Source organism: Vicugna pacos, chromosome 4 (genome assembly GCF_048564905.1).
Source record: "Vicugna pacos chromosome 4, VicPac4, whole genome shotgun sequence".
NCBI classification, from domain to species: domain Eukaryota; kingdom Metazoa; phylum Chordata; class Mammalia; order Artiodactyla; family Camelidae; genus Vicugna; species Vicugna pacos.
The window spans coordinates 51391216-51416249 of NC_132990.1; the positions used below are offsets into that span (position 1 = coordinate 51391216).

At 38.7% G+C, this 25034-nt stretch overlaps 1 protein-coding gene across 2 annotated transcripts in view; it reads left to right on the top strand.

The window, feature by feature from the left end:
- Positions 1-250: 250 nt before the first annotated feature.
- Positions 251-25034, top strand: part of TGFBR1 (transforming growth factor beta receptor 1) — a 53162-nt gene continuing 28378 nt past the window's right edge. For both annotated transcript variants that reach the window (XM_072959809.1, XM_072959810.1), the window contains exon 1: positions 251-438. In XM_072959809.1, the coding sequence (XP_072815910.1) occupies positions 354-438 (85 nt within the window). In that variant the 5' untranslated portion in view covers positions 251-353. The remainder of the gene's footprint in view (positions 439-25034) is intronic.

Consider the following 25034-nt stretch of genomic DNA (forward strand, 5'->3'; position numbering starts at 1 on the left):
CCCCAACCCGGCCTCCTCCGAGCTCGGACCGGCTATGGCTAGGGCAGGGGTCTGGCTGCCCGGCCCCCGGGGAGTCTGGAGGCGTGGCCAGCGGCCGAGAGCTCGCGGCTCCGGATTGGTTGCCTAGAGGGCCCGTGGGCAGAGCTCCGCGCTGGGTCCCGCTCCGCAGCTCGCAGACGGCGGGGAGGCGGGGCCGGCGGGAGCCAGACAACCAATGGACGCGCGGCCCTGGAGCAGTTACAAAGGGCCGGAGCGAGGCCGCCGCGGCGGCGGGGGAGGTGGGGCGAGGCAAAGCTTGCTGAGGCGAGACGGCGGCCGGGCCGGGCCGGGCCACAGGCGGTGGCGGCGGGACCATGGAGGCGGCGGACGCTGCTCCACGTCCCAGGCTGCTCCTCCTCGTGCTGGCGGCGGCGACGACGCTGGTCCCGGAGACGACGGGTGAGTGTCGGCGCGGCAGGGCTGGCGGGCGGCTGCGGGGCGCGCGGGCTGGGCCCGGCCTCTGGCTCACTCCTTCTCTTTCTCAAACATGGCGCGGGGCCGGGGGCGCAGGTGGCGGCGCTAGGGCCGGGGCCGAGCTTTCCTGGCCCGGCCGCCGCCACGCGAGCCGCGGACGGGGGGCGGAGGCGGGGCGGGGGCGTGGGTCCGAGCGCGGGTGGACTTGTCCCGCAGTCCGCGGCCGCCGGCGCTGTAGGCTCCCCGGGGGAAGTGGCGTCGGGCGAAGCAGTCTAGGGTGGTGGGCTGCCCTCCGGCGAGCGTTTGGGCGCGGGCCGAGGGCCAGAGGGTGTGAGGCTGGCGGGATAGGCTCAGCTGGGGCTACTCCCCGACCCTCGCGAGGCGCGGTGTGGCTTTGTCCTGGGCACCGCACCCCGAGCGCGTAGGCACTCCAGGGCGGGTTAGGGGTCGGAGAAGGCTTCCAGGGCGAGCTGTGAGCTCTGAGCCTCCAGGGCCTCCCCCAGCCTTGGGAGGGGGCGACGTGTGGCAGAGACCCTCGGGGTCAGCAGGGCCGCCCTGGCCTTCGGCGCTGGCCTGACCCTGCCGAGAGCGGCTGCTTCTTCAGCCAGGGGTGGCTTTGGAAAGGGAGCTGCTGCGAAGCTTTGTGTGAGGACAAGGAGGCATTAAGGTGTTTCTTCTTTTCGTGCGTCTGGGGAAGTGTTGAAGTGAATCCACTAACCAGAAAGCTACAGATCTTTTTCATAGTAGAAACTTGAACGTTTGCTTGCTCTGCAGGGTTTGAATCGTTTGAATGGGAGTGACTGTGAATTGATCAAATGCTTTTATTTCTCCTCGAAAGAACATCACTAGAGTTGTTCCGTATCTTGAGTGACAGTAGTTTGAATCAGTCGTCTGTATAGCTGGTTTTCAAGGGAGAATGTTTGCTACGTTTTCCAAAATACTAAATCAGGATGGTGTATGTGGTCAATTACTTACCCGGTGAAGGAGGAGTGAAAAACTTTGTTAACATTCAAACTATAATACTGGAAACTGAAAATATAGAGCCTTAGTATAAGCAACTAAAATGAAGTGAAAGTACGTTTCTGTTTCTGTAATTGAACAAATGTTTTTAAAACAAAAAACTCAAGATTTAGGGTGCTAATAGCTACTGTCTATTAAGAGCTTACATGATGTAGATGCATAAATAGTACATTCACTAACCCTCACAACGAAACCCTTAGGGCTAGTGGTATTTGTCCCATTTTATACATAAAAAAAATGAGGTGTGGAGAGGTTAATTTCTCAGTTACTAGAGCTGGAGTTAGGATTTGCACTGAGAGGTCAGTGTATCCCAAACCTATACATCTTAATATATATTGACACCTATCTGCCTGGCAAAGCCCATTTTTCTTTTTTAGCCCTCTAATGAGTTAACTGATCTTCATTATTCACTTTCAGATTTTGCCTTCACAATTTGAAAATCAGGTTGGCTTCTTTCTGACTTCTAATACATTCTTGGAGTCCCTTCACACTGGGCCTACATTGGAGGAAACAATGAATTTTTGACATTGGCCTGAGAAGGGGGTTAAGATAAATGTGTGGACAGGTGGGAGAATCAGTATAGTTATGCATCAAGCATAAGTAATATTTCCACACTACTATTAGCTTGAATAATGTAATTCACTCTATTCCACCGAGCTTAGCATATGAAGTGTTCCTTTAGTCAAGTAACAGTATTGGACTTAATTGATGTACAGAGCATTGCTTATTCCATGCCCTGGAGGAGTTTACAGACTACACTGGCATGCATACAATACAAAGCTGAGTCAGCTGCTGTTATCCTTAAGTCTGCCTCAACTGATCTGCCTGGTTCTGTTGACAGTTTCACTTCATCCTTTCATACATTCCGAAGAAGCTCAAATGCTTTTTAAAATTTATAGTTTGACTTCCTTTTTAAGAATTTGCATTTATTGTCCAGGTGTCAGTATTTCTCTCCCCAGCTTCGGCCCTCTCCAACATAGATTTCTCTAGGGAAATTGGTTGCTTGTCCCTGGTACACAGTTTATTTAGTACCACTGTGTCTACATATATATCTCACGTGAGAATGCTCTTTGCTTCTTTTCTGCCATTTTGTAACTTTTTCTTGAAAGACATGCCTAAAACGCAACTCTTCTTTCCATTAATGCCCTTTGAATGTTTCTTCCTTTCTTTGTATGCAATCATCAGTTTAGTCTCCTGCCTGTTATCCCTCAAATCCATTTGCTTTCCAGTGCTTTCTCTCACCTAGGCTTTTCTCTAGACTCCTGCCAAGCTAATCTTCCACAGCTGTCCGCACAAAGGGTTTACAGGATTCCTATTTGTATTCACCACTTAGAGTAGTCCCAGAGGATTGTGATTAGGGCCATCTCTGAGTAAGTATCCAACCAGATATCTCACGTCCCAGTATTGGAAACCCTTGATTTTTCGGCCTTTACATTGTATATTTAATTTTACCCCTTTTGGGAGTGTGAGGAGAGAAGTTCTCAGTCCTGACTTCTGTACTATTTTAGTTTGTGAACCTTTTATTTCCCTGAACTGTGTAGCACTTACTCTTTGTGTTGTTTTTTTCTACTGTCTTGCACTGTTATTTAAATATACTCTTGAACATGTTTTAAGTACCCAAAGGTCAAAGGTCATGCCTTTTATTTCCTTTATGCTTTTAGAACTAGCACTGTGTTTTATATTCTGTTCCACTTAAATGCTTGTTGATTAAATGAATTCCATGTGACTTGAATGTTCCTTTAGTATTTACACTTTTATATGTAAGTACGGTTTATACAGTATTAATTGAGAATTCTGTATATAATCAGAAAAAGTCATGTGATATAGTGAAAGAAGCAATTGGTTGTTAGATTTGGTTATTAGTCCCAGCTTGACTTCTGGTTATGCAGAAAGCAGGGATGATAGGTAGCCTAATTCATGATATTGTGAACATCAAATGAGAAAGCTGTATTGGAGTTTGATTTTGCTGTATTGTATTGTTATTAATAGGAGGGCTGCTCCAGTCAGCAATTTCCCCTGGGCCACATGTGTTTTGATTGGTCAGACAGCCTTTCTGATTGGTTGGTACTGTTGTGGTGCCAGTTGTTAAGACTTTTAATATCACTCCTGCAGAGAAGCATCAGTGTTCAAAGAGGGAAGTGAGGAGGTCTAGGCTGAAGTGACTAGGGGAGGCTTCCTGGACACTGTAACTTAAACTGATTTTGAAGGATGGCTAGAATTCAGAAGGGCAGAGAAGGGGATTAGGTGAGTGTTAAGCTCTCTTTGTAAGCTGTGACCCCCAACTCCTCCAGGGCTGGAAGCAAAAGCTTATATTGTTTAGTTGGCAAGTTACTCTTTATAGAGTTAATTTCCTTATTCTGAAATGTGGGGTTTGGATGTATCAACCACTATTATTTTTTCCTCAGTTCTAAAAAATGTCTAATATGTGACTGGAAACAGAAAGGTAATCTAAGTGGTATGAATAAGGGGGAATAATATTATGGGATGCTCACCAGGGCTAGGCATTCTGTTGGTGAAGTCATAAGCCACTTAGTTTAAGATGGAAAAACATGCTCGGCAAGATTAGGTGAATTTCTCAGGGTTGGGCTGAACTAAGGCAGGAACTTTGATTTGTCTGATTCCAGATTTTGTGTCCTATATGACACTTTAAATGTGAAGGACTTGGAGAGGGGAGGAACTGGGTTATGGCGTGTCTTACCTAAGTGAAGTTACCTTGAATTTCACAGAGCTTACGAAAAGTGAGTTCTGAAAGTGGGAGGGAGGGGGAATAATTTTAGGTTATAAAGTCCTCAAGAGAAGGTCTGTGTCTTTTTTTATATTGCTGGATAAAGGACCTGGTATAATGCTTATTGATTGAGAGAAGTAGGCTTATAGTAGTTTGGAAGGTGGTGATACAGTTTTGGGTTTAATTGAAATTGGGTGTAACTGAGAGGCCTTGTTTACAATTAGGTTATGTTACAATTTTAGATGATTTATTTTGTTGTTGAAATTAAATGGGGAACTGACATGGTCAGAATAATCAAGAGGGAAATAAATCTTATTCCTGTGGGGAAGTCTGCTCCTGTGCAGAAGACCTTTGTTGAAAGCTTCTCCTAGGCTTGGCTGAAATAGTTATCTGAATTCAGTACCATTCTTATAGTACCGTTGTATTGCATCAGGTATGTTCATGTCTAGTGAAGTGGGTTTTGAAAATGCCAGTGTCCGATGGATGGCCCTTTTGTTATGAGAACGTGTCTTTAAATCACAGAACCTGCTGCTCATGTCAAGAAACGTCATGCCTTTTGCTTTTCTTTCTTGATGATGGCTTACATAATGCAGCTTTCTCTGAACAGTTGGACTGTGGTTTGATACCAAATGATTGGGTCACATCTTTGTTCCCAGGTTCTAGAACTGAGGGCAGATGCTGGCGTGTTTCTCAGAGATTTTAATGCCTTGTCCCTTAGAACTGGCTCAAAAAAACTTTTGGAATCTTCTGCAGATTTACAGTCTGTCTTGACCCAGTCTAACTCCAGTACTTAGGACAGTATTTAATGCCTTTTTTAACATAATTTTCTCAATGTCAAATCCAAGCAATCTCCATAAACATTAAGAGTCACTGCTACTTTGATTAGATGCAGGTTTAGCTGTAAAGTTTTGGCCCAAATGCTACAGGTAGGTTTCTTATGGATATCCTTTTTTGATATCCATAAGATTATGATTATGATTGATTGACTTGTAGGCTTTTTGCCGTAGACAAACACTTTCTCAAATACTAGTGGAGTAAGTCTGATTGACTTTATGGGTTCAATTTTATAGATCAGATCTGGCCTTTTGTAAAGCTGCTCCCTCATTTTGGTAATCTGAGAGCAATCCACATTATAAAGAATGATTTATAACTTAAAAAAATTATGACTTGCAGGATATATACACAGGTTGCTCTGACATTTCTTGAAGTTTCAGTGGTCCTTGCACCATTTTATCAATGTGAATGGAATTTATTATAAGAATGTGCCAGGCATTCTGCCTGCCTTGTCTCACTTAATTCTTATAACCTATTTTGGATTATAGTTGTGTAATAGTACAAAAGCTTCCTACTTATGTACCAGTTAATTTCCAAAAGACTTATATTTAAGTCCGTTTGTTCCCTGGTTCAGGTGACAAGTGTGCTCAGGAGATGACTGTAGATTTTGATGACATTTGTTCTCACTCAGGATTCTTTTCAGCTCTCTTAGATATTATCCAGAGATGTTACTATTTTGTCATTCATCTTTTAATCATAAGTACAATTGTAAAAGGAGGACACTGCTTCAGAAAGAACAGATATAGACTGACAGTAGTCCAATCACTGAGACTCAAATGATTGTGTGTTACCATTAACACCATCTGCCTTTGTAGGCAGAATTACCAGGATTCTTTGAACTTAGTTTGTATCTATGAAAGTTTTTAAATAGAAGAGCTTCTGTGTTTCCATTTTTCAGACCAGGAAACTGAGGTCATGATGTTAATGAATGTTGGGCCTGTTGTATTTGAGCATTTCAGACTGTACTCTTTCCTGTACACCATGCTGCTTTTATACACAGTAAATATTTTGTTATGGTCATTTCATCAGAAAGGTTTTCTCTTTCTTTCTATCTCTCTTTCTCTGCCATGAGAATTTGCTTCAGCTTGTTTTTATTATAATTTGCCTCTCTGCAACTGCAAGTTACTCAGATGCTTGCAGTCTTTCTTTGACATGTTTTTAGGTAATTTGCATCTCTCCAGTGAGTCTTATGATAGTTGATCACTCGCTGTTTGTGTTGATTTATATATATATATATGTTCATAGCAAACTCTTTGCTTCTCAAAATAACATAAACACAGACCTGAAAATTTGAATCAGAGAAAAGAAAAAAGTTATCACTTCATCATTAACATTTTGGCTTAGGGGGAGGGTAGAGCTCAGTGGTAGTGTGTGCCTAACATGCACCAGGTCCTGGGTTCAATCCCCAGCACTGCCATTAAAAATAAATAAACAAACAAATAAACCTATCTACCCCCAGTACCCCCCCCCCACAAAAAAACATTTTGGCTTATTCTACCCCTATGCATTTTTTTTGTATAATCTAACCATTCTGTAATCATTCTCTTTCAGTAGCTTATCAAAGCTAATAAATATCTTTTTAAGATGGCAGAGCTTTGGCTTGTAGAAGAAATCTCATTTACTCTTAGCAAATATTCAGTAATGGTCAACACAATGGGAAGTATAGAAAAAGAGACATTTGTTTACCAGGAAGATGATGCTGGTGAAATAAGATGAATACAGATTCAATAATAGCAACCACAGGGACCACTTTATAGAGGCGGTAGGACTTGATCTCATGCCTTGTAGGATATGGTGTAGAGAGGATGAGGGGCAGAGGGAGAGCACTCCTAGGCAGGGGACATTGATGTGTGTGAAGAGAGAACATGCTAAATTTCAAGAATTTTAAGGGGAGAGATGGAAATTCACGATATAAAGGGTGGGCTCAGAGACTTACGAGCCTTGAAAATCAGGTGGATGATTTTAATATGGAAAAAGAATGTCTAACTGCACCACAGAGGAAATGGAGCAGAGTGACTACCTAGAAGATTTTGGAGTTGTATGATGGCTGTGGGAATGGAGTGAAAGAGTGGCTCTGTGACATTTCATACAAAGACATGGGAGGAGCTGGTAGGAGGGCCTTTGCACGGCTGTTCCCCTGCCAGCGGGCTCTTTCCCCACACATCTGCATGGCTTCTTCCCTCACTACTTCTGTGTCTTTGCTCATCTCACTTGTTCTGTGTGTTTGCTCACATATCCCCTTTTTCTCAAAGAGGCTTACCCTCAACACCATTTTTGTAATTGCCATTGTCTTACTCTACTTTTTCTTTGTTATAACACTACTTTCTGAAATACTGTTTTTACTTGCTATATTTACTTACTATGTTTATTGTCTCCTTCTAACTACTAGGATATAAACTTCATGAAAGTGGATATCTTTGTTTTGCTTATCAGTATATCTCAAGTGCAAAGAAAGTACCTGGTGCATCATAGTCACTCAGTAAATATTTGTTGAATGGCAGCGGCTCTTAGCTGTAAAAAGGAAGAGTACAAGTAAGATGGACTCCATGAAATAAAAAAGAGTGACCAGGGTTTTTACACCCAGATAGTGCCTTTAACTACTAAGGAATTTGGTGAAAGAAAGGCTGAGGGGAATTGAATTCTGGTTTGAGCATGTTGAGTTTGAAGTGAAGGTAGGCTAGCCAAGTGAAATTGTTCAGTAGACAGCAGTGATATAAGACTAGAACATAATTGGAAATGGGAGAAGACCTTAGGCAAGAAATGATTATCAGCATTCGCCTTCCATCTCATTATCTTTCTTTGGATTCTGGTGCCCCCAGGAGTGGAGTATTTATTTTAAGTCTGAATTCCTAGTTTAGATCTGGAGCCTTGCTCAGTTCACTGTTATAGTCTTCCCTCCTGGGTTGGGTTTTGTTTCCCACCCCACCCCTCAGCCTCCACAAAGCCAAAGAAATATGTATTAAGAATTTTTGTGATCTTCCAGTTCTACTGAAATGAGCCTTCAGGCTGTGCTGCTTTCTCTGCAGTAATATGATTGATTTCTTGGGAATCTTCTCTGGTTCCGGGCTAAGGTGAAGGAGAGGAAGTTTCTTGTTTGGGGCCTGCATTTACTCCACTGGCTTCAGATCAAGGTTGTGATGTTATAGGTGTCACCTTTGTTGTCTCCTGGAGCTCCCTGATGACAGTCTTGTTAAATGCTTTTCATGCTACTGTTTTCCCTCATGAAGCAAATACTAGTGCAGTCGTATGTATCTCTAGACTGTATCTTTCTCTTTGGATTGATCTAACGTATTTGTTTCCGTTCCTTTATTGAAGGTGTTTAAGTCATGTGACTTGCTTGCAGAAATATAATAAAATCTTTATGGTAGTAGGTATAAGAGCCCTGACGTATTTGTCTGGAATTAAATTTTAATCAGTATATCTCTCTGGGACTCACTTTTCAAAGGAGGATAACACCTAACTTAAATGATGATTGTGAAGGTAATATGTGGTAGTGTTTATAGAGTACCTAGCATATAGCCTGATACTGGTAAACATTCAGTAAGTGGAATTATATGTTTAGGTAAGTGAAGGGGTCTTTTGAAAGAGGAAGTACATGTCTATGTAATGAAGAACTATGATTAGTTGGTAGACTGAGAGGCCAATTTCACACAATATAAGGAAGGATTTTATCGATGGGAGCTGTCACAAAGTGGAACATTATAAGGTACTATGTTCCCTGTCATTGGAAATATTCAGGCAGAGGTGGAGGTAGAGATAATCTCCTGTGTGAGAAGCCGTAGAAGAAATTTCTTGCATTACATATAAGAGGATGGCATTGATTATTTCCAAGCTCTGTTTTCTCCTCCAGAATTCTGTACTCACAGATATAGTTCAGGCTTGTTTTCTCCTGTTTTCAGCCAGCATACAGACTCTCAACTTCCCTAGTATTAATGGCTTCAAGATGATCACTGTTTTGTAACTTTATGTTATTGTATGGGAAAAATTTATTCAGTGATTGGTTTTACTCTGGCCATTTTTCAGAAAAGAATTTAGGAAGTTTGAAATGAAAACATGCAGTAAGACCAAAACTAATGATCAGAAAGATAAGAACCAATATAGGGGGAAAAGAAAGAGAACAATCAGCCATAACTTAGCTGAGGGAAGTTTTAGTAGTTGAGCACAGTAATTAGCACTGAGTTTTCTAGCAGTGAGAGCAATAAGGGAGCCTGAGAGTTTGTACAGATCTCTTTGCCTGTTGCTGAGATCACATGAGGAAGCTGCCACCTTACCCAATGAAATGGAACCCCAAACACGAAGACTGCAATACAGGGAGAATCTCCAAGTGGTAAGAGTTCCTGGACCTGGCAGCCCAGGTTCTTGTTCTCAGCCTTCCTCTTTAATATGGTTTTAGGATTCAATTTAGTACTGCTGCTACCATTTTCCTTCTCTTATTCTAATGACACACTAGTCTTACCCTAAGGCCAATGAAACAGCTGATGTAAGGCTGCAATGTTTAAATCAAGCTTTTCTGAAAGCTAGAGGATAATGAATATAAAGCAACATGAAACTATTCATCCTGGTTTACAAAGACATTGTCTTCAGCTCCTTATCTTTTGGCCTGTCTCCTTTTGGCAGACAGAGTCTGAGTACTGCCACCAAAGTGAACAGAGCAAGGTCCAAGATAGCAAGGTCCAGAGAGTGTCTTTGCTTGGGTTTCCTGTTTGAAAAGCTTCCTCCTTTCTGGGTGATGGATGTTGGGAATGATGACTTCCTTTAGGAGAGACCGCACTTAGCCAGAGAGCATGGCCCTACATATGTTGGTTGCATAGTAACCCCAGTATTCATAAACCTACGTATATTACCAGTACTATAAAGAACATTCTTTGGTTGCAGACATGCTGATTTCACTAGGGAAAACAAGTTTCTCCCTGCTTTTGAGCAGAACCTGTTGTAGAAGTCTTTGTGTAAGGTCCATTGGGAAAAAAGTGAAGAATTTGAGTTTATCACTCTCCTTGACTTGAGTGGATTCACTTTCCTGGCTTATTCTGCAGTTGCTGGGTTACTTCAGGCCTGTTCCAGTGTTTCCTTGTTCCAACCAACAGGGCTGAACCTCCTTATTTTTGTTCACTTGCTTCAGGATAACCATTCCATTCCAGATTTCTTAGGTGTGAACCTCACCGATTACATAATAGTGTATATTTATAGTTCTAGGACACCTTGTGCAGGCATCCTGTTACATTTCTACAATATAAGATCTTTAAATATGAATGGAAATACAAATAGCTCCCATGGAAAAAAGCAAAAACAGACGGCTTTTTTTTTTTTTTAACTAGAAATGAGGACTAATATACATATTTTGGAGCACTGAGCATGGAGGAGATAGTTAAACCTGAAAAGGAACATAGAGATAAAAGCAGTGACAGTGGCTTTTCATTTATACCAACACACACACACTATATGTATGGGGCTTTTTTTTTCTTTTTGCTTAATGTATTCATTCCCAAACCAAACCATAATGTGCTCTAATTGAGTCTCTTTGTTTAGCACATGGCTGTTGTTTTGAGTACTTTCTCCAATTGAAAAACTGACATTTTAATTTTGTTATTCAGTGTACAACAGATTTAAATAAAAACACCCAGATTGTGTATTGTAGATTTCCTTCAACAATAATTATATGTAATTATTTTACCAAAATAAACAAGTTAAAGTAGTTTTAGCTATTTTATCTCATTTCACATTTGAAGAGAAATTACAGACCATGGGCTAGAGTTTGCTCAAGTTTCTCAGTGAGGAAAGGCAAATTCTGATTGCTAGTTCTAGCTAGTTCCACCAAAGCAGTATACCATACGAGCGCTGAGAACGTAGAGAGGAAACACAAATGGAAAGAAGTCAGGGTGGCCTAGTGCTGCTAAAAACAGGTGATGGTGTTCATGATGGGGTGTCTCAGAAATTTTTGGGAACCTGTGAAGGTTGAGTGAGCTTGCTCTCATAAAACTTGTAGCATACTTCCTGGCACATAGAAAACATGAAGTAAATGATAGTTATTAAGAAAATTGTTTTTCATAGAATCATAAGTTTTTAGACTAGAAAGAACCATGAGACCATGATTATTATTTTGTCTTTATTTAATAGATGAGGAAACTGGAGCTCAGACGTTCATGGTATTTCAGGATAATCAGGGTAATTTCAGGAAAATAATTCAGCTAATGACTGAACAGGAATTCAACTTCCTCCTCACTTACAACTTCATTTAGCATCCCTTTTCTGGCTTGGGCCTCCATTAGGGAGAATGATTTTTTTTTAATCACCTAATTTATGGAAGATCTCTTTAAATACTATTGAATCGGACTTAACAGATACATGCATAGAGGGATAAATAATGATAATATAGCAAAATAGCAGTTACGGAATTTAGGTAGTGGTGTATAGGTGTTCACATTTCTATCACTTTTTCTGAATGTTTGAAAATATTCATAACATTAGAGGGGGGAACTGACAAAAACAATAGTATCTCCTTACCCCAGGTAGGTTTCTATTACTGATTTCTCTAAACACAGACAAACCAGCAGTACTTGCTACAGCCAGAGGAAATAAAACAACCCGGTGGGGGGGGGGGTTCAGAGCCCTCCAGGGTGCATATTCTAGGCCCTTTCCTTGACATTCTCCAGGGCTTGAGAATCACGTCTGTCTCAACATTTTTTTGTCCTTTTCTTTCTCTTCTCTATTTAAGAAAAAAAAATTATAGGTGATAGTTGTACATTGTAGATTTGAAATTCCCTACTTACCAGCAAACAAGCCAATTAACACAGCCCCGTAGATCACTTTCCTGTGAAAACTTTTTTCTTTCTTCGTTGTTTTGCTTTCTCCCCTCCCATGGTAAATTGTACCTTTATTCTCTTCCATCTTATTTTTAATACATTTATAATCGTAAGTCTTTCTGCTCTCATATAGCCTTTCTCCCCAAGATCACAATTGCTTCTTCCACTTTATCCTAAAAAAGAGGGGGTGTACATAAATATTCTTTTAGCTGGGGCCTTTCCACCTCTTCTCGTATATCACTTAAGTTTTGTCAGATCCAGCCTACTCCTGCTTTATGATGGGAGAAGGGGAGGGAAAGGGTTTCAATAAATTGGATTTTAGGAGTCAGGCAGGAATCTTAGGGGATATTCTTCAAGGATCAACAGATGCAGAATTAGCTGTGCGTTGCAAACAGATGGTGTGCCCCAAGGAAATAGCTGCTCTAAGCAATTGGATGCTTGCATCTAATTTAGCTTAGAGATGCTGGATTGGGAGGAAAGTCTCAGAACCATCCTAAACTATTGCTCGGGCCTAGTAATTATTGACTTATGTGTAGACATTATAATTCTGTGCCATCATATACCTGTACTGCATAATTCTGCACAGCATAATTCTTTGTGTAACTTCTAGTCTCTGAAGGATAAGTGACATTAGGCCCTGGCAGACTCTTTTCTTTTCATAACCAACCCCCTACTAGAGGCCTTCTTCAGTTACCAAAATGCTACCAGCAATTTGAAATCTGTATTCCTAATGCTAAGTCTTCGGATGTCTCGATTTGGAGGTCTGAAAACTTTATTAGGCTGGTTACAGTGTATTTTCAGGCTCCAGTTGTAATATATACATAGTTTAGTCTTAGAAGGGTTAATGTTCCTGTGAAAGGAGTTTGGACAGCACTAGCTACCTGCACCCTCATGCCCCAAGTGAGGCTGTGGATTCAAAACTTTGAAGTGCTATAACAATATAAATATTATAGAAAATTATAAAAGCCTCTCTATTTTGGCTGGGCTTTTCTGTCCTTGCCTGGTTTAGTTCAGCTATGTTTCTTTAGGAGACTGCAACTAGAATTGAACTGCTTTCTTTGACATTTTGTTGACAAGGAAGATGAACAATTCAGACTAGGGAAGGCAGGAACGTTAAAGCTTATGTAACTATATGTGTGGTTCACGAAGTCTCAGATTTCTAGCAGTACCCGTCATCCCTCTTTTTGCTAAATTCTGTGACTTTTTTCCTTTGTTTCACAAACAGATGGAAATGACATAAAGCTAAATACCAAGAGACTCGAGAGTAGAAAATGTGATTATTTCTGTGGAGCAGGAAATAGGAAGGGTTGAGTGTTGTTGTTCCTTTTTTTTTTTTTTTTGGTTAACAGTCTTGTAGAACTATTTGACACCTTAAACTGTACAGACACAACTTTGATCAAAATAAAATCTAAGTTAAAAAATTAATGGTAAATATATGGCAGTTGTAAGTCCATGAATATTTAGTAAATATGAAGAGTTGACTTCCCCTGTTGAAAAGACAGGTTCTTAGATTGGATTAATACAAACACAGAGGCCTGCAAATCTAGTAGTATTTTTCAAGAGATGCTTAAGATGACATCAAAAGGTTGAAATAGTGGAATACAAAAAGGCAAATCTGACAAAAACAGAAAAGTAGATATGGTAAGATTAATACCTGGCAAAATAAAATTCATGTTACAAAAGCATTAAAGGGAAGAAAGAGATGTATTTTGTTTTTGATAAGAGATATCTCTCAAGACATGTCATGAATCTTTATGCAACTAATAAAATAGTGTCAAAATACATAAAGCTAGGACTGTTAAAAATAGGAGACATTGATCAATTCACTGTTTGTAGATTAAGAAAGCAGTATCTGAATAACAGTAATAAATAATGTATTCCAATTTTGTAATCATGAATATAATTCTTTAAAATAATTCTCTGGTTTTTCAGAAAGTTGATGATATGGAAGCCTACAAAGAAAATTCAAATTAGACATTAACAGTAACCAAAAAAGAAAAAAAAAGCCAAAATGTAAGATTATTCTTTTAAATAATCCAGGGTTAAAGAAGAAATTACAATTGTAAGTTACAAACCATTTAGAAATGCACTAGAGCTGTACATATCAAACCTAGTGGGAACTTCGCTAAAACAGTACCCAAAGGAAAATTTGAACGGAATAAGATTGAAAGTCAAGCTAAAGAAAGAACAACTAGTAAATACCAAGGAAATGAGGATTTAGAAAAAAAAATTAAGAAAAATAGATTTGATCCATAAAACCCTCAACTGGTTCTTTGTGTGTGTTTTTTTAAAATTGAAGTATAGTTGGTTTACAATGTGGTGTTAATTTCTGGTGTACAGTATAGTGATTCAGTTATATATATATAGTCCTTATATCCTTTTTCATTATAGGCTCTTACTAAGTATTGAATACATAGTTCCCTGTGCTAATAGTAGGACCTTGTTGTTTATCTATTTTATACATAGTAATTAGTATCTGCAAATCCCGAACTCCCACTTTCTCTCTCCACCCCTCCTTTTCCCTCCTGGCAACTTTAAGTTTGTTTTCTATGTCTGTGAGCCTGTTTCTGTTTTGTAAATAAGTTCATTTGTGTCATTTAAAAATATTCCACATATAAATGATATCATATGGTATTTTTCTTTCTCTTTCTGGCTTACTTCACTTAGTATGGCAACTTCCAGGTCTGTCTATGCTGCAAATGACATCATTTTATTCTTTTTTTTATGGCTGAGTAGTGTTCCATTGTGTGTGTGTGTGTGTGTGTGTGTGTGTACACCACAACTTCTTTATCCAGTCATCTGTTGATGGACATTTAGGTTGCTTCTATGTCTTGGCTATTGTATATAGTGCTGCTATGAACATTGGGGTGCATGGATCTTTTTGATATATGCTCCAGATATATGCCCAGGAGTGTGATTGCTGGATCATAGGGTAAATCTATTTTTAGTTTTTTAAGGAATCTCCGTAATGTTTTCCATAGTGGCAGCACCAAACTACATTCCCACCAACAGTATAGGAGGGTTCCCTTTTCTCCACAGCCTCTCCAGCGTTTATCATTTGTAGACTTTTGAATGATGGCCATTTTGACTGGTGTGAGGTGATACCTCATTGTAGTTTTGATTTGCATTTCTCTGATAATTAGCGATATTGAGCATGTTTTCATGTGCCTATTGGCCATTTGTATGTCTTCACCTGAGAAATGTTTAGATTCTCTGCCCATTTTTGGATTGGGTTGTTTGTTCTCCAAATTGGTTCTTTGTAAACACATTATTAAAACAGACAAATATTTGATAAATCTAAAAAAGAGAGCTATGAATAGAAAAATGGCAAAGAAGAATGGTGTCTTTTAGCGTATTTTAATGTAGTCCAGGTTTTTTCTCTTTAAGGTTAGTGCTTTTTGAATCCTATTTGATTAATCTTTCTGGATTCAGTATCTTAAAAATGTTTTCCCATGTTTTCATCTAAAAGGCTTCTTGTTTTACCTTTCACACTGAGATACACAGTCCATTTGATGTTGATTTTTGATTGTGGCATGAGATGTTACTGTTTTTGTTTTTTGTTTGTTTTTAAGATATGTATGCCCAGTTGATCCAGCACTATTTGTTGGTAATGCCTTCCTTTTCCTAGTGCACTATGTTGTCACCTTTACGATAAATCAAGTAGTTGTATATGTGAAAGTCTGTTTCTGGAATCTCCATTCTGTTCCATTGGTTTACTTGCCCTTGTGCTAATACACACTCTCTTCAATATTATAATGTTGTGATGGGTCTTGATATCTGATAGTGTACATCTTCCAAAAGCATTGTTTTCCAGGAGTGCTTTGACTTTCTTAGGATGTTTTTCCACATAAACTTTAGAATCAGCTAGTCAATTCTCACTCACATGCACGTGCGCCTGCCCCAACCTGTAAGGATTTTTATTTGATTTTGCTGAATGCACAGATCACTTTGCAGAATATTGACATTTTTTACAGTATTGAATCTCCCAGTGAGGAGACTGGCATGTTCCTCCATTTATAAATAAATATATTTTATTTTATTTTTTCATAATTTCTATTAAGTAATGTTTTGCAGCTTTCACTGTAGAGGTCTTAAATGTCTTTTTATTCCTAGGTATTTGATTTTTTTGTTTTCTATTTGTTGCTGGTTTAAGAAAAGGTGATGACTTTTTTGTATAGTGACTGTTTGGTTTTATCTCGAATAGGTATTGAATTTTATGTTTTCTGTTTGTTTACATCGAGATAATTATATGATCTATTTACATTTTCCTAAACTGCCTAAATCTTATTACTGAGTCTGTGAACAGTATCTTTGTTTATCATCTCCCTGGAATGACCGTCTTTCCTTCCATAAGCCTCAGCTTAGGTGTCTGTCTATGAGAGAAGTCTCCCTTTTCTGTGCTCCCTCTGCACTTGGTCTACACTACCCTTTATCAGTGGCATGATTGTTCTCCACATCATATTGTGAACTCTTTGAGAGCAGGAGTCTCATCCTGATCATCTCTGTCCTAAAGGTATATTCTTTCTTCCTACACAGGTTACATACACTGTTTCCTGGTAAAAGGTGTTCATCTTTTCTCTGTGCTTCTAAAATTACTGACTACACGGCACCTTCTTCAGCTCATTTCTTCAACTATGGCTCCAGTAGGTCTTTTGCTGTTTGCTGGCCCAGGTGTAACTCTCCTCTGCCTTTAATTCAGAGGCAGCTAGTAAGTGGCTACCACTTCCTTCTCTAACCAGTCCTGTCTCCTTCTTCATTCCCCAGACCCAGAATGATCATCACTATGCCTTAGTATCTACGCAACCAAGTCACAACGTCTCCTACAGCCATTCTTGCCTTCCAAAGGGGAAGGGGAGAATCCTTTGTCTTGTCCTACTTGAGGGAGATCACCATAGATTATGTAATAATCCTTGTTTTTTCTTTTGGTGCTTTTAGAATAAATTAGATTATATTACAACTCTTAGGGCACTCCTGTTTCCTCATCTGTAAAAAGGGGTTAGGATCAGGTAATTATCAGGTTCTTCCAGTGTGAACATATTATGGTTAATGCGTTATGATTCCTTATCATTTGTGGGTATTATATATACACTAGATGTGTTATAACACTTCGTTAATTTGGGCTGGAACTGAAAATATACTTCCCTGTAGGTACTTTTCTCATGCTACAACAGTGAAATTCTTGGGCTAACCCTGTTCAAGCAGTCATATTGCTGAAAAACTCTATATGGGTATTTGTGAATAGAAAGAGAGAGAAAAAGCTACCATGAATGTTCAGGTCTCTGTGTGTACGTGTTTACATTATTATACTCTGTCAGTGTTGCCTCCTAGAATTGTATGAAGGTTTGCTCTGGCTCTCTGTTCAGCATCTAGGGACTGGCACATAGTAGGTGTTAAAATACTGTAAAATACTGAATGAGTGCGTAAATGAATTTTTCAGCATTTTGTTTTTTGCCAGGCACTGCACTAAATATTCTATCTCATTTAAATTTCAAACTTTATGAGATTGTTTTTGTTGTACATTTAGGAAACAGGCTCAAAAAAGTTAAACAATTTCCTCAGAATTACTTAAAGGCTGACTGGCAGAGAAAGGATTCAAACTTGAGTTTCTTGGTCACTGAATGCTATGAAATTAACTACCATACTCTTAATAATACCCACTAGTCAACATAAAATCCAATAGGAAACTGTGTAAAAGTATGTTTAGTTTGGGAGAAAACAAAAGAAATTCAGTTATATTTTTTAGCACTCACCATGATAAATACAAGTTTCTCCATCCACCTCCCCCCTCCGGGGCTAGAGTAGCTCAGAGTGCAGACATCTGCTCTGTATATTAACATACCTGAATTCATTGAAGTGGAACACAAATAAGGAGATCACTCTATAGGAACAGAATTACAACCACATTGTGTACAGCTTTAATAGTATGATCTATGATCACCTTTAATTGTTCCCCTGTCCTTAAACATGCTTCTAAAGTATCAGCTTTAATGGCTTTATAGTATTCCATTTATGATTGTTACCATAATTTATTCTGTCACTACTCTATTGTCATTCATAGAGGTTGTTTTCAACTATAAAATGCTGTAACAAACATCTGTGTGCTTACACCTTTGCTCTCATCTCTTATTGTTTGCTTAGACTAAATTCTAAGAAGTAGAATTAATGGATTAAAAGATAAAAGACTTTTTAAAAGCTCTTACAATATCTTAGCAAATTATTTTCCAGAAAGAACATTTAAGTTTTGAAATTGGCGTGAAGTGACTGTACTCCATAGGTTAAATATCCTGAGTTGGAGTTTTGAAGACAAGATTGGGAAAAGGGATGGAACATAGAGAGGCATATTAAAAAAATATTTATACCTTTGAATAGATGTAATACAGTCACATTTTTCAAAATTCAAAAACTACAGATGAGTTTATAGAAAAGTCTCCTCCCACTCCTATCTTCTGGGTACTCAGTTCTCTTCCTTGGAAGCCAGTGTTACCTTATTTCTTTTGTATCCTAACAGGGAGATATATGTATGTATTTTCCTCCCTCCCTGTCTCCTTTCCTTCCGTTTTAGCATAAATGTTACTATATCAAATATGCTGTTGTGCACTATGTGGATTTTTACTTAATACATCTTCTAGGTCAGTCTACATTAGTGCATAGAAAACATAATTTTGTTTGTGTGTGTGTGTGGCTGTATTAGCTTCCATTTTATAGTGGTACCATTATGTCATTTTACTAGTTCTATTGATAGAAACATAGGACAGATTATAATCTAGTATATACTATTAGGAAGTTAATAACCTATTATGTAAGTGCATGTAAGCCACTTTGCACATGCACAAGTATATCTACAGGCTGTACTCCTGGGTCAGAGGGTATGTTCATTTGTAATTTTGAAAGTGTTTGTCCTCCATTTATAGAGAGAGAGAAGTTATCTAGGCAATGGTATGTTTTACATCAAATGGACTTGAGAGGTACCTACATGGTAATTTTGGACAGTTGCAAAGAGAGCACTGAGAACTGGGAAAAGGATTTCAAAAGTGAAGGTAGTAGGAGGTAAAAGAGAAAATTTGCTTACTTGGCCGTTTTATTGAAGACCCTGTTGGTAGTAACTAGCCACATGATAGAGAGAGATTCCTTGGATATTTAAGAAACACCACTGGATCTCTCCAGTGTGCCAGGATCCAAGGATGCAGAGATGCTTATAGCGTTAAACCAGTCCCTGACTTGAAGAAGTTCATAGTTTAATGGAGGAAAAGAATAAACAATTAAAGAATGAGGTGCACTGCTCTACTTATTGTACCTTGAAGATGTTAAGTAGAATAGATCAAAAAATGAAAACGTGGATATTTGTTATTTGATGAAACTTATAAAATAGTGGAATCTTACTATTTAAAGGACTGCAAAGTTTTAGATTGATCTTTTATTTAGTACAGCAGATCCCTACTTCACAAAGTCTATTGGTCATTAAGCCTCTGCTTAAATATTTCTGATGATAGGAAAGTCCTAACCTTCTTAGTAGCCATTTCTGTTGTAAGGAAGAGTTGTCATTAGGAAATGATTTTTTATGAAACAAAATTTACTACATCCTGACTTCATGGTTTGATTTAGTATTGGAGTGAGAGAAACTGACTAAGTTGCTACATCTATAAAATGAGATTGTCTTCACAACTAAGATACCTTTCAGATCAAACTTTGTTGAATTAATTCTTTGATTCTCTGACTCATTTACATGGCAGATTGATATTCAAGTAACACTTACTAATTATTTATTATATTGGATATTTGTGAGATTTTGCGCTCAGTTCTCCCTCTGTCTCCCCTATCACCATGGCTATAGTTAACAGTAAATGTTGTTGACTATTCTAAAATCTGTTGTTAAACAGATTCCCTAAATCTGCTAGGCAATAATCCTGTAATTGTGCAGTTTATTGTGAGCCTAAATGAAGGCCTTTGTAGTAATTGCCCATATTAAATCTCACCTTGCCGTTCAGGCAGCCTTTTCTTAGTATGCTTTTCTCTGATATCAGTTAACTTATATCAGCTAATTCCATGGAGCTTAGGAGTCTAGAAAAATGGAGGTATTGTGGAAAAACCAAGTGATTGAGACTTTCAAAGTGCCCTCATTTGTGTGTTGAATTATATAAATAATGCTTTTTAGGTGCTTTAAAGGTGGCGGAAGTAAACAATTTATCTGGAGAAATGTCTGCATAAATCAGATTTTTTGAAGCACTACACTTGGGAATGAAATGTTATCTAGACTAGAGGAGAATTTACTTTCACAACGTATGGTGCTGTTACTTTTACATTACTGCTCAGGACAACCCCAATGGAGCAGAGTTGAGAAGAACCACTGAGTCCTTTGAGGAACAAAGCCCAGAGCAGTAGGCCAGTGGGAGTTGTGGTCAGGGTTTTAGCCTTGTTTACAGAGATAAACAGCACATTCTTAAATGTTTCTTAAATGCTTTCCCTAGACCTGAAAGAAGGAGGAGAGGAGAGGAGAGGATAGGCCTCCCAGAGGTGGGAGTGGAGAGAAGAGAGGAAGTATCCAGGGAGATACTGTGTAATATATACAGGCCAATATATGTATGTCTTTTCCTCCTGCCCTCCCTCCCTCTCTCTCTCCCTTCCTTCCTTCCAGAGGAGCTGAGTGGAGGAGTAGACTAGATGCTAACAGGGGTTGACTTTAGTACCTGAAAGGATTTTGTTCCAACTTTGAACTTTTGCCTTCGCCTTTGCCAGCAGTGGTGTGATCTGCTTTTAGTATATAGCTAAGTGGACTGAAAGGCGTGTGCTGTGTGTTAGTTCCGTTACCTGCCTGTTAGTGCATATTTGTAATATTTGGAAATACTGTGTAGTAAAGAATAGTTGTGCTATAATAGACAGGGTAAGGGAAAGAAAGGTTTTGAATGTGTTGACTTTGCAGTAACAGGTAAGCCCAGCAGAGAGGATCCAGGAAGGCAGTTAGAATAGGAGTTCAGAGCACAAGTCCAAGGATGGAGAGTTTAGATGTGAGATGTGAGCTGCAGCAAAGGGCTGAATGTGGTGGTAGGTTCGGGAAGTGTAGTGTCACGTCACTAAGACAGAAAGGGGTGTCTGTGTCTCATGTCCCAACACATTTAGAAAAGTTGAATTCAACCAAAGGGCATCATCACTGGCGAATTTCAACAAGATGTTCCAGCTGAGTTCTTGATAGGGGAAGTTGGGTGATGGCAGGATAGAGGGACCAAATAACAAGGGTTGAAAAAGGAAAGCATATTGAAGGCTATGCCGAAAACAAGAATATGTTGTATAGAGACTGTCACTCTAGCCCTGGGAAGACAAGGTGTCTGGTACTAATTTTTATTTTGTTAACAAGGCTCACAGAAATGCCTGTTCCATATGCTATCCATAGGCTGTCTGCCTCTCCATTGCCAAACATAAGGGCTTCTGAATCAAGCCTTTGTAGCCTGAGTGTTAGGTAGAAGTAATAGTGCTTTGATGTGTGACCTCAAGATACACTGAAATGAAGCAACAATGGAAAAAAAAATTTTTGTGACCTCAAGATACACTGAAATGAAGCAACAATGGAAAAAATTTTTTTAATAGATAGGACCAAGAGCCAGACTATCAGCTTGGAATGTATCACCCTGATGCTAGAATACAGTGAAAATGATAACCCCTAGGGTTCTCTTGGCTCTTATTATTGTTGTCACTTCCCTTGACAGCTAAATGTTTGGTTTCAGTCCTTCACATCATACCTACATCTTCAAACTCGATAATTCTCTAATTTATTTGGCAACATTTAGAAATTTCTAGTGCTAGTAATTGTATTCCTGGCATGGGACTGACAGTCTTCTGTGAACACAGTAAATTTTCATTGCAGTGCTGAATCACAGAGAAATCTTTGTGAGGACATTTTCATAGGGATCAAGCTTATGTTAAATTTTAGTTGCAAGAGAGCTACCAGTGCAGATAATTAATGTGATGATTACCTGAGTAATACCTTCCATGCGTAGCCAAGTTTGCACATGCATAGGTTGCAGCCATTACATCATGTCTTACCTTTCTGTCTAGAGGCTGGAGTTTTCTTTTGACCTTGATTGTGAAGTGTGTGCAGATTTCCAAAATGTTAAAGTGTGGGAAAATGTGCATCTTAGAATTGAGGACGCTGTGGCTACTGGTAGAGGCTGGAGCACAGAAGAAAAAGGTGGCCAAGGTAGGAGAAAAGTACCAAACAGGGAGTTTAGCTCTTACCTTTTGCTGTCCAGAAGAGTCAACAAGAAACTGTACTGTTGAAAGGTTTGTTACTTCACACACGGATATCAGTAAAGAAAAGAGCCACATTTACTTATTCATGTTCATGATGATAATTTTGTGGAATTTCACATCCACCTTAACCTGGGTAGAACACTGTTATAAATCATTTTGGTACTCTTAAGTTTCGGTTTCTTCATTAATAAAATGACAGAACTGAATTAGAACTGGATAATCTTTAAGGGTTCATGTGGTTCTGTCAGTCTGGGATTCCACAGTGACATTTTAGGCACTACATTTGGGAAGAGCTGTTTCTTTGGTGGCCTACAGATAAAAACCATGCTGGGAATGATGCCATGTATTGTATGTGATAATTCTGTGTGTTCACATAATAATTTATATTAATAGTTTCAAAGTATGTTAATGTACAGTATCTCATTTGAGAGTCTCAATGTGATGATGAAATAGGTCAGGAAGGTATTATATTCATCTTGTTGATGAAATGAAACCATTGTGGTTAGCATATTAAATAGTTATTTAAATTTGATGATCTTATTAACACTTGGGATGCTAGTAGCTGCCAGGATGAAATCTTACCAGTGAGGAAAAAAAGTCCTGTTAGAATAGCTTTCTCACCTTCATCTACTTGGCAAATTTATGTATTCTTCAGTTCTAACTTGAATATCCTGCAAGGCTTTTCTTGATATCCCTTATACCTCAGCAGAGTTGAAGCACTTTGATCAGTATCCTCAAGACTCTGAATGATCTGTTTAATGCCTTACTCATCCACTCTAATGAACTCCTTAAGTCCAGATACCTTGTCTTACTTATCCCTACACCATAGGGATAGCCCACATAGCACCTGGTCCTGGTATATAGAGATGCTCAATGAAAAATTGTACAGTGAAATGAAAGAGTCCAGTTGATGGGCTGGTTTTAAAAGGTTGCTGTGGAGTAGGAAGTGAAACTTGGGCTCTGAGTTGGGAAGAAGACATTTTGTATACCTTTTTTTAGATAGAAGTTTTGCCCAGTACATGCATTTAAAAATTGAAACAAAACAATAACCTGGTTTAATAAAAGGGAGGTCAGATCTATTAATAGTATAAATACGGATTTTTTAAAAATGAGAATTAAAGCTCATGACTTCTTGGGGATTTTTAAATTTGTTTTATTTTTCCCTAAATTATATTACTGTATCATACACATTTTAGAGCAATCTTGTATTCAGTCAAGACTGATTTAAAGTGGTGAAATAGAATTTTAAAATTCTCTCAAGAAATAAACCATTACCTGGTTAAGCTTTGTGTTACATGGTGTTTATACTTGTCTGGAGACCTGTTCTTCTTACTGAAAGACTCTTGTTAAGAGAAGCCCTTTTTTAGTACTGACTTTCTCAAATGTGCCATAATGTAATGACCCCTTTGGAAAGAAAAATACAAATGTATTTTTCATAATGTTACTTCAGGTATGAAAGGTATAGGCATGAAAGTAGATATAAAATATTTATTTTGGGCTCATTGACAACTATAAATCAAGTCTGCAAATTAAATATAAAGACAACTACAAAACAACAACATTCAAATGAATACAATTACTCAGTGTGACAGATGATATTAGGTTTCATAGTAGGAAAAAAAACAGCCTTTGGTCTGATTTCATTTTAAATGTTTCTTTTTGTTAACTTCAGTGATACTAAAAGTTGCAAGTGCCGAGATTCTCGTAAGTGATGTTGTGCAAGGTGGTACTATTCTTCAAGGCTTTGTAAGTTCAGGATAATCAGACCTCATACCTAACCAAAACACTTGCAAGCATTCCTCAAATACCAATTTTAATGAGATGTCTACTGTCTTGTTCACTTGATGAGGTTAACATTATGACATTATTGAAATCTTTAGTAAATGGCTCTGTAAAAGAATTACTGCTGGCAGTGAGAATGGAAAGATTTCATTGCATACTTAAAACCATATTTACTGCTAATTAACTTCTGCAGATTGTACTACATAGATAGGACCCATGTCATACTTACAGCATATATGTGGTATTGGCTGTTAGACTATTGGCTTTCAAAAATACCATGAATATACCAGGCCTGTATCACCATATGCTCTGGCGATTCAAATTCCCTGTACTTTTCACTCTTTCACTCACAATTACTATGAAAGCCTTGCTGGTAGAGTGTGCCATGAGAACATTTGGCCTGAGGGAGATCTTAACCCAGCTGAGGAAGCAGCAGTGAGAGCCTCCTGGCAGTGCTTGCTTAGGTGGCGGTTACTCATGATCTAGAATGTCTGTCATTCATCTTAGATTATCTTTTAAATGAAAATATTTAAAACATTTTTGTACACAACTCTTAGACTCCCCTTCTGCCAACATATTTGTGACTCCTGTTTGGGAAACACTGCTTTGGTAAATATTTTTCTGATCACTATTTAGGAGTCTGGGGAAGATGGGAAGACAAATCAAATAAAAAAAAAACTTGGGCCTTCTTCGTGTAATGAGAGACACTTTAACAGCAAACTATAAATAGACTGATTTGTGATAACCTAAAGGTATGCAAAGAGGGCAATGGGAAGAAAGTGAAAGGAGTTGTCCAGTTGTCTTACGGGTAGGGGAGAGGTTTAGAGCGTATCTTGGAAAAGATCTTGTTTGAATAGGGTCTTAAAAGATGAGAGAGTGGGTTTAAACTAGGCAAAGGGGTAGTATATGTAAAGACCAATGTCAGGAAAGACATGATTATCATAATGATGAGAAGTGCATGGCCCTGGATAGCATTTGTAATGTGAGCACTAAGTTGGAACCCAAAAGTAAGTTTTAATTGTTAGACAAAGTGTTTAGCTGTCATTTCATATGCTTTAAGGGAGCCAAGATCTTAGAACAGGGAGAGTATTCATGGCAGTATTTTTATATATAGCAATTACCATATTGTATTGTAATATTTTTCTTCACTGGTCACTGGAGCTTTTCAAGGGCCATGA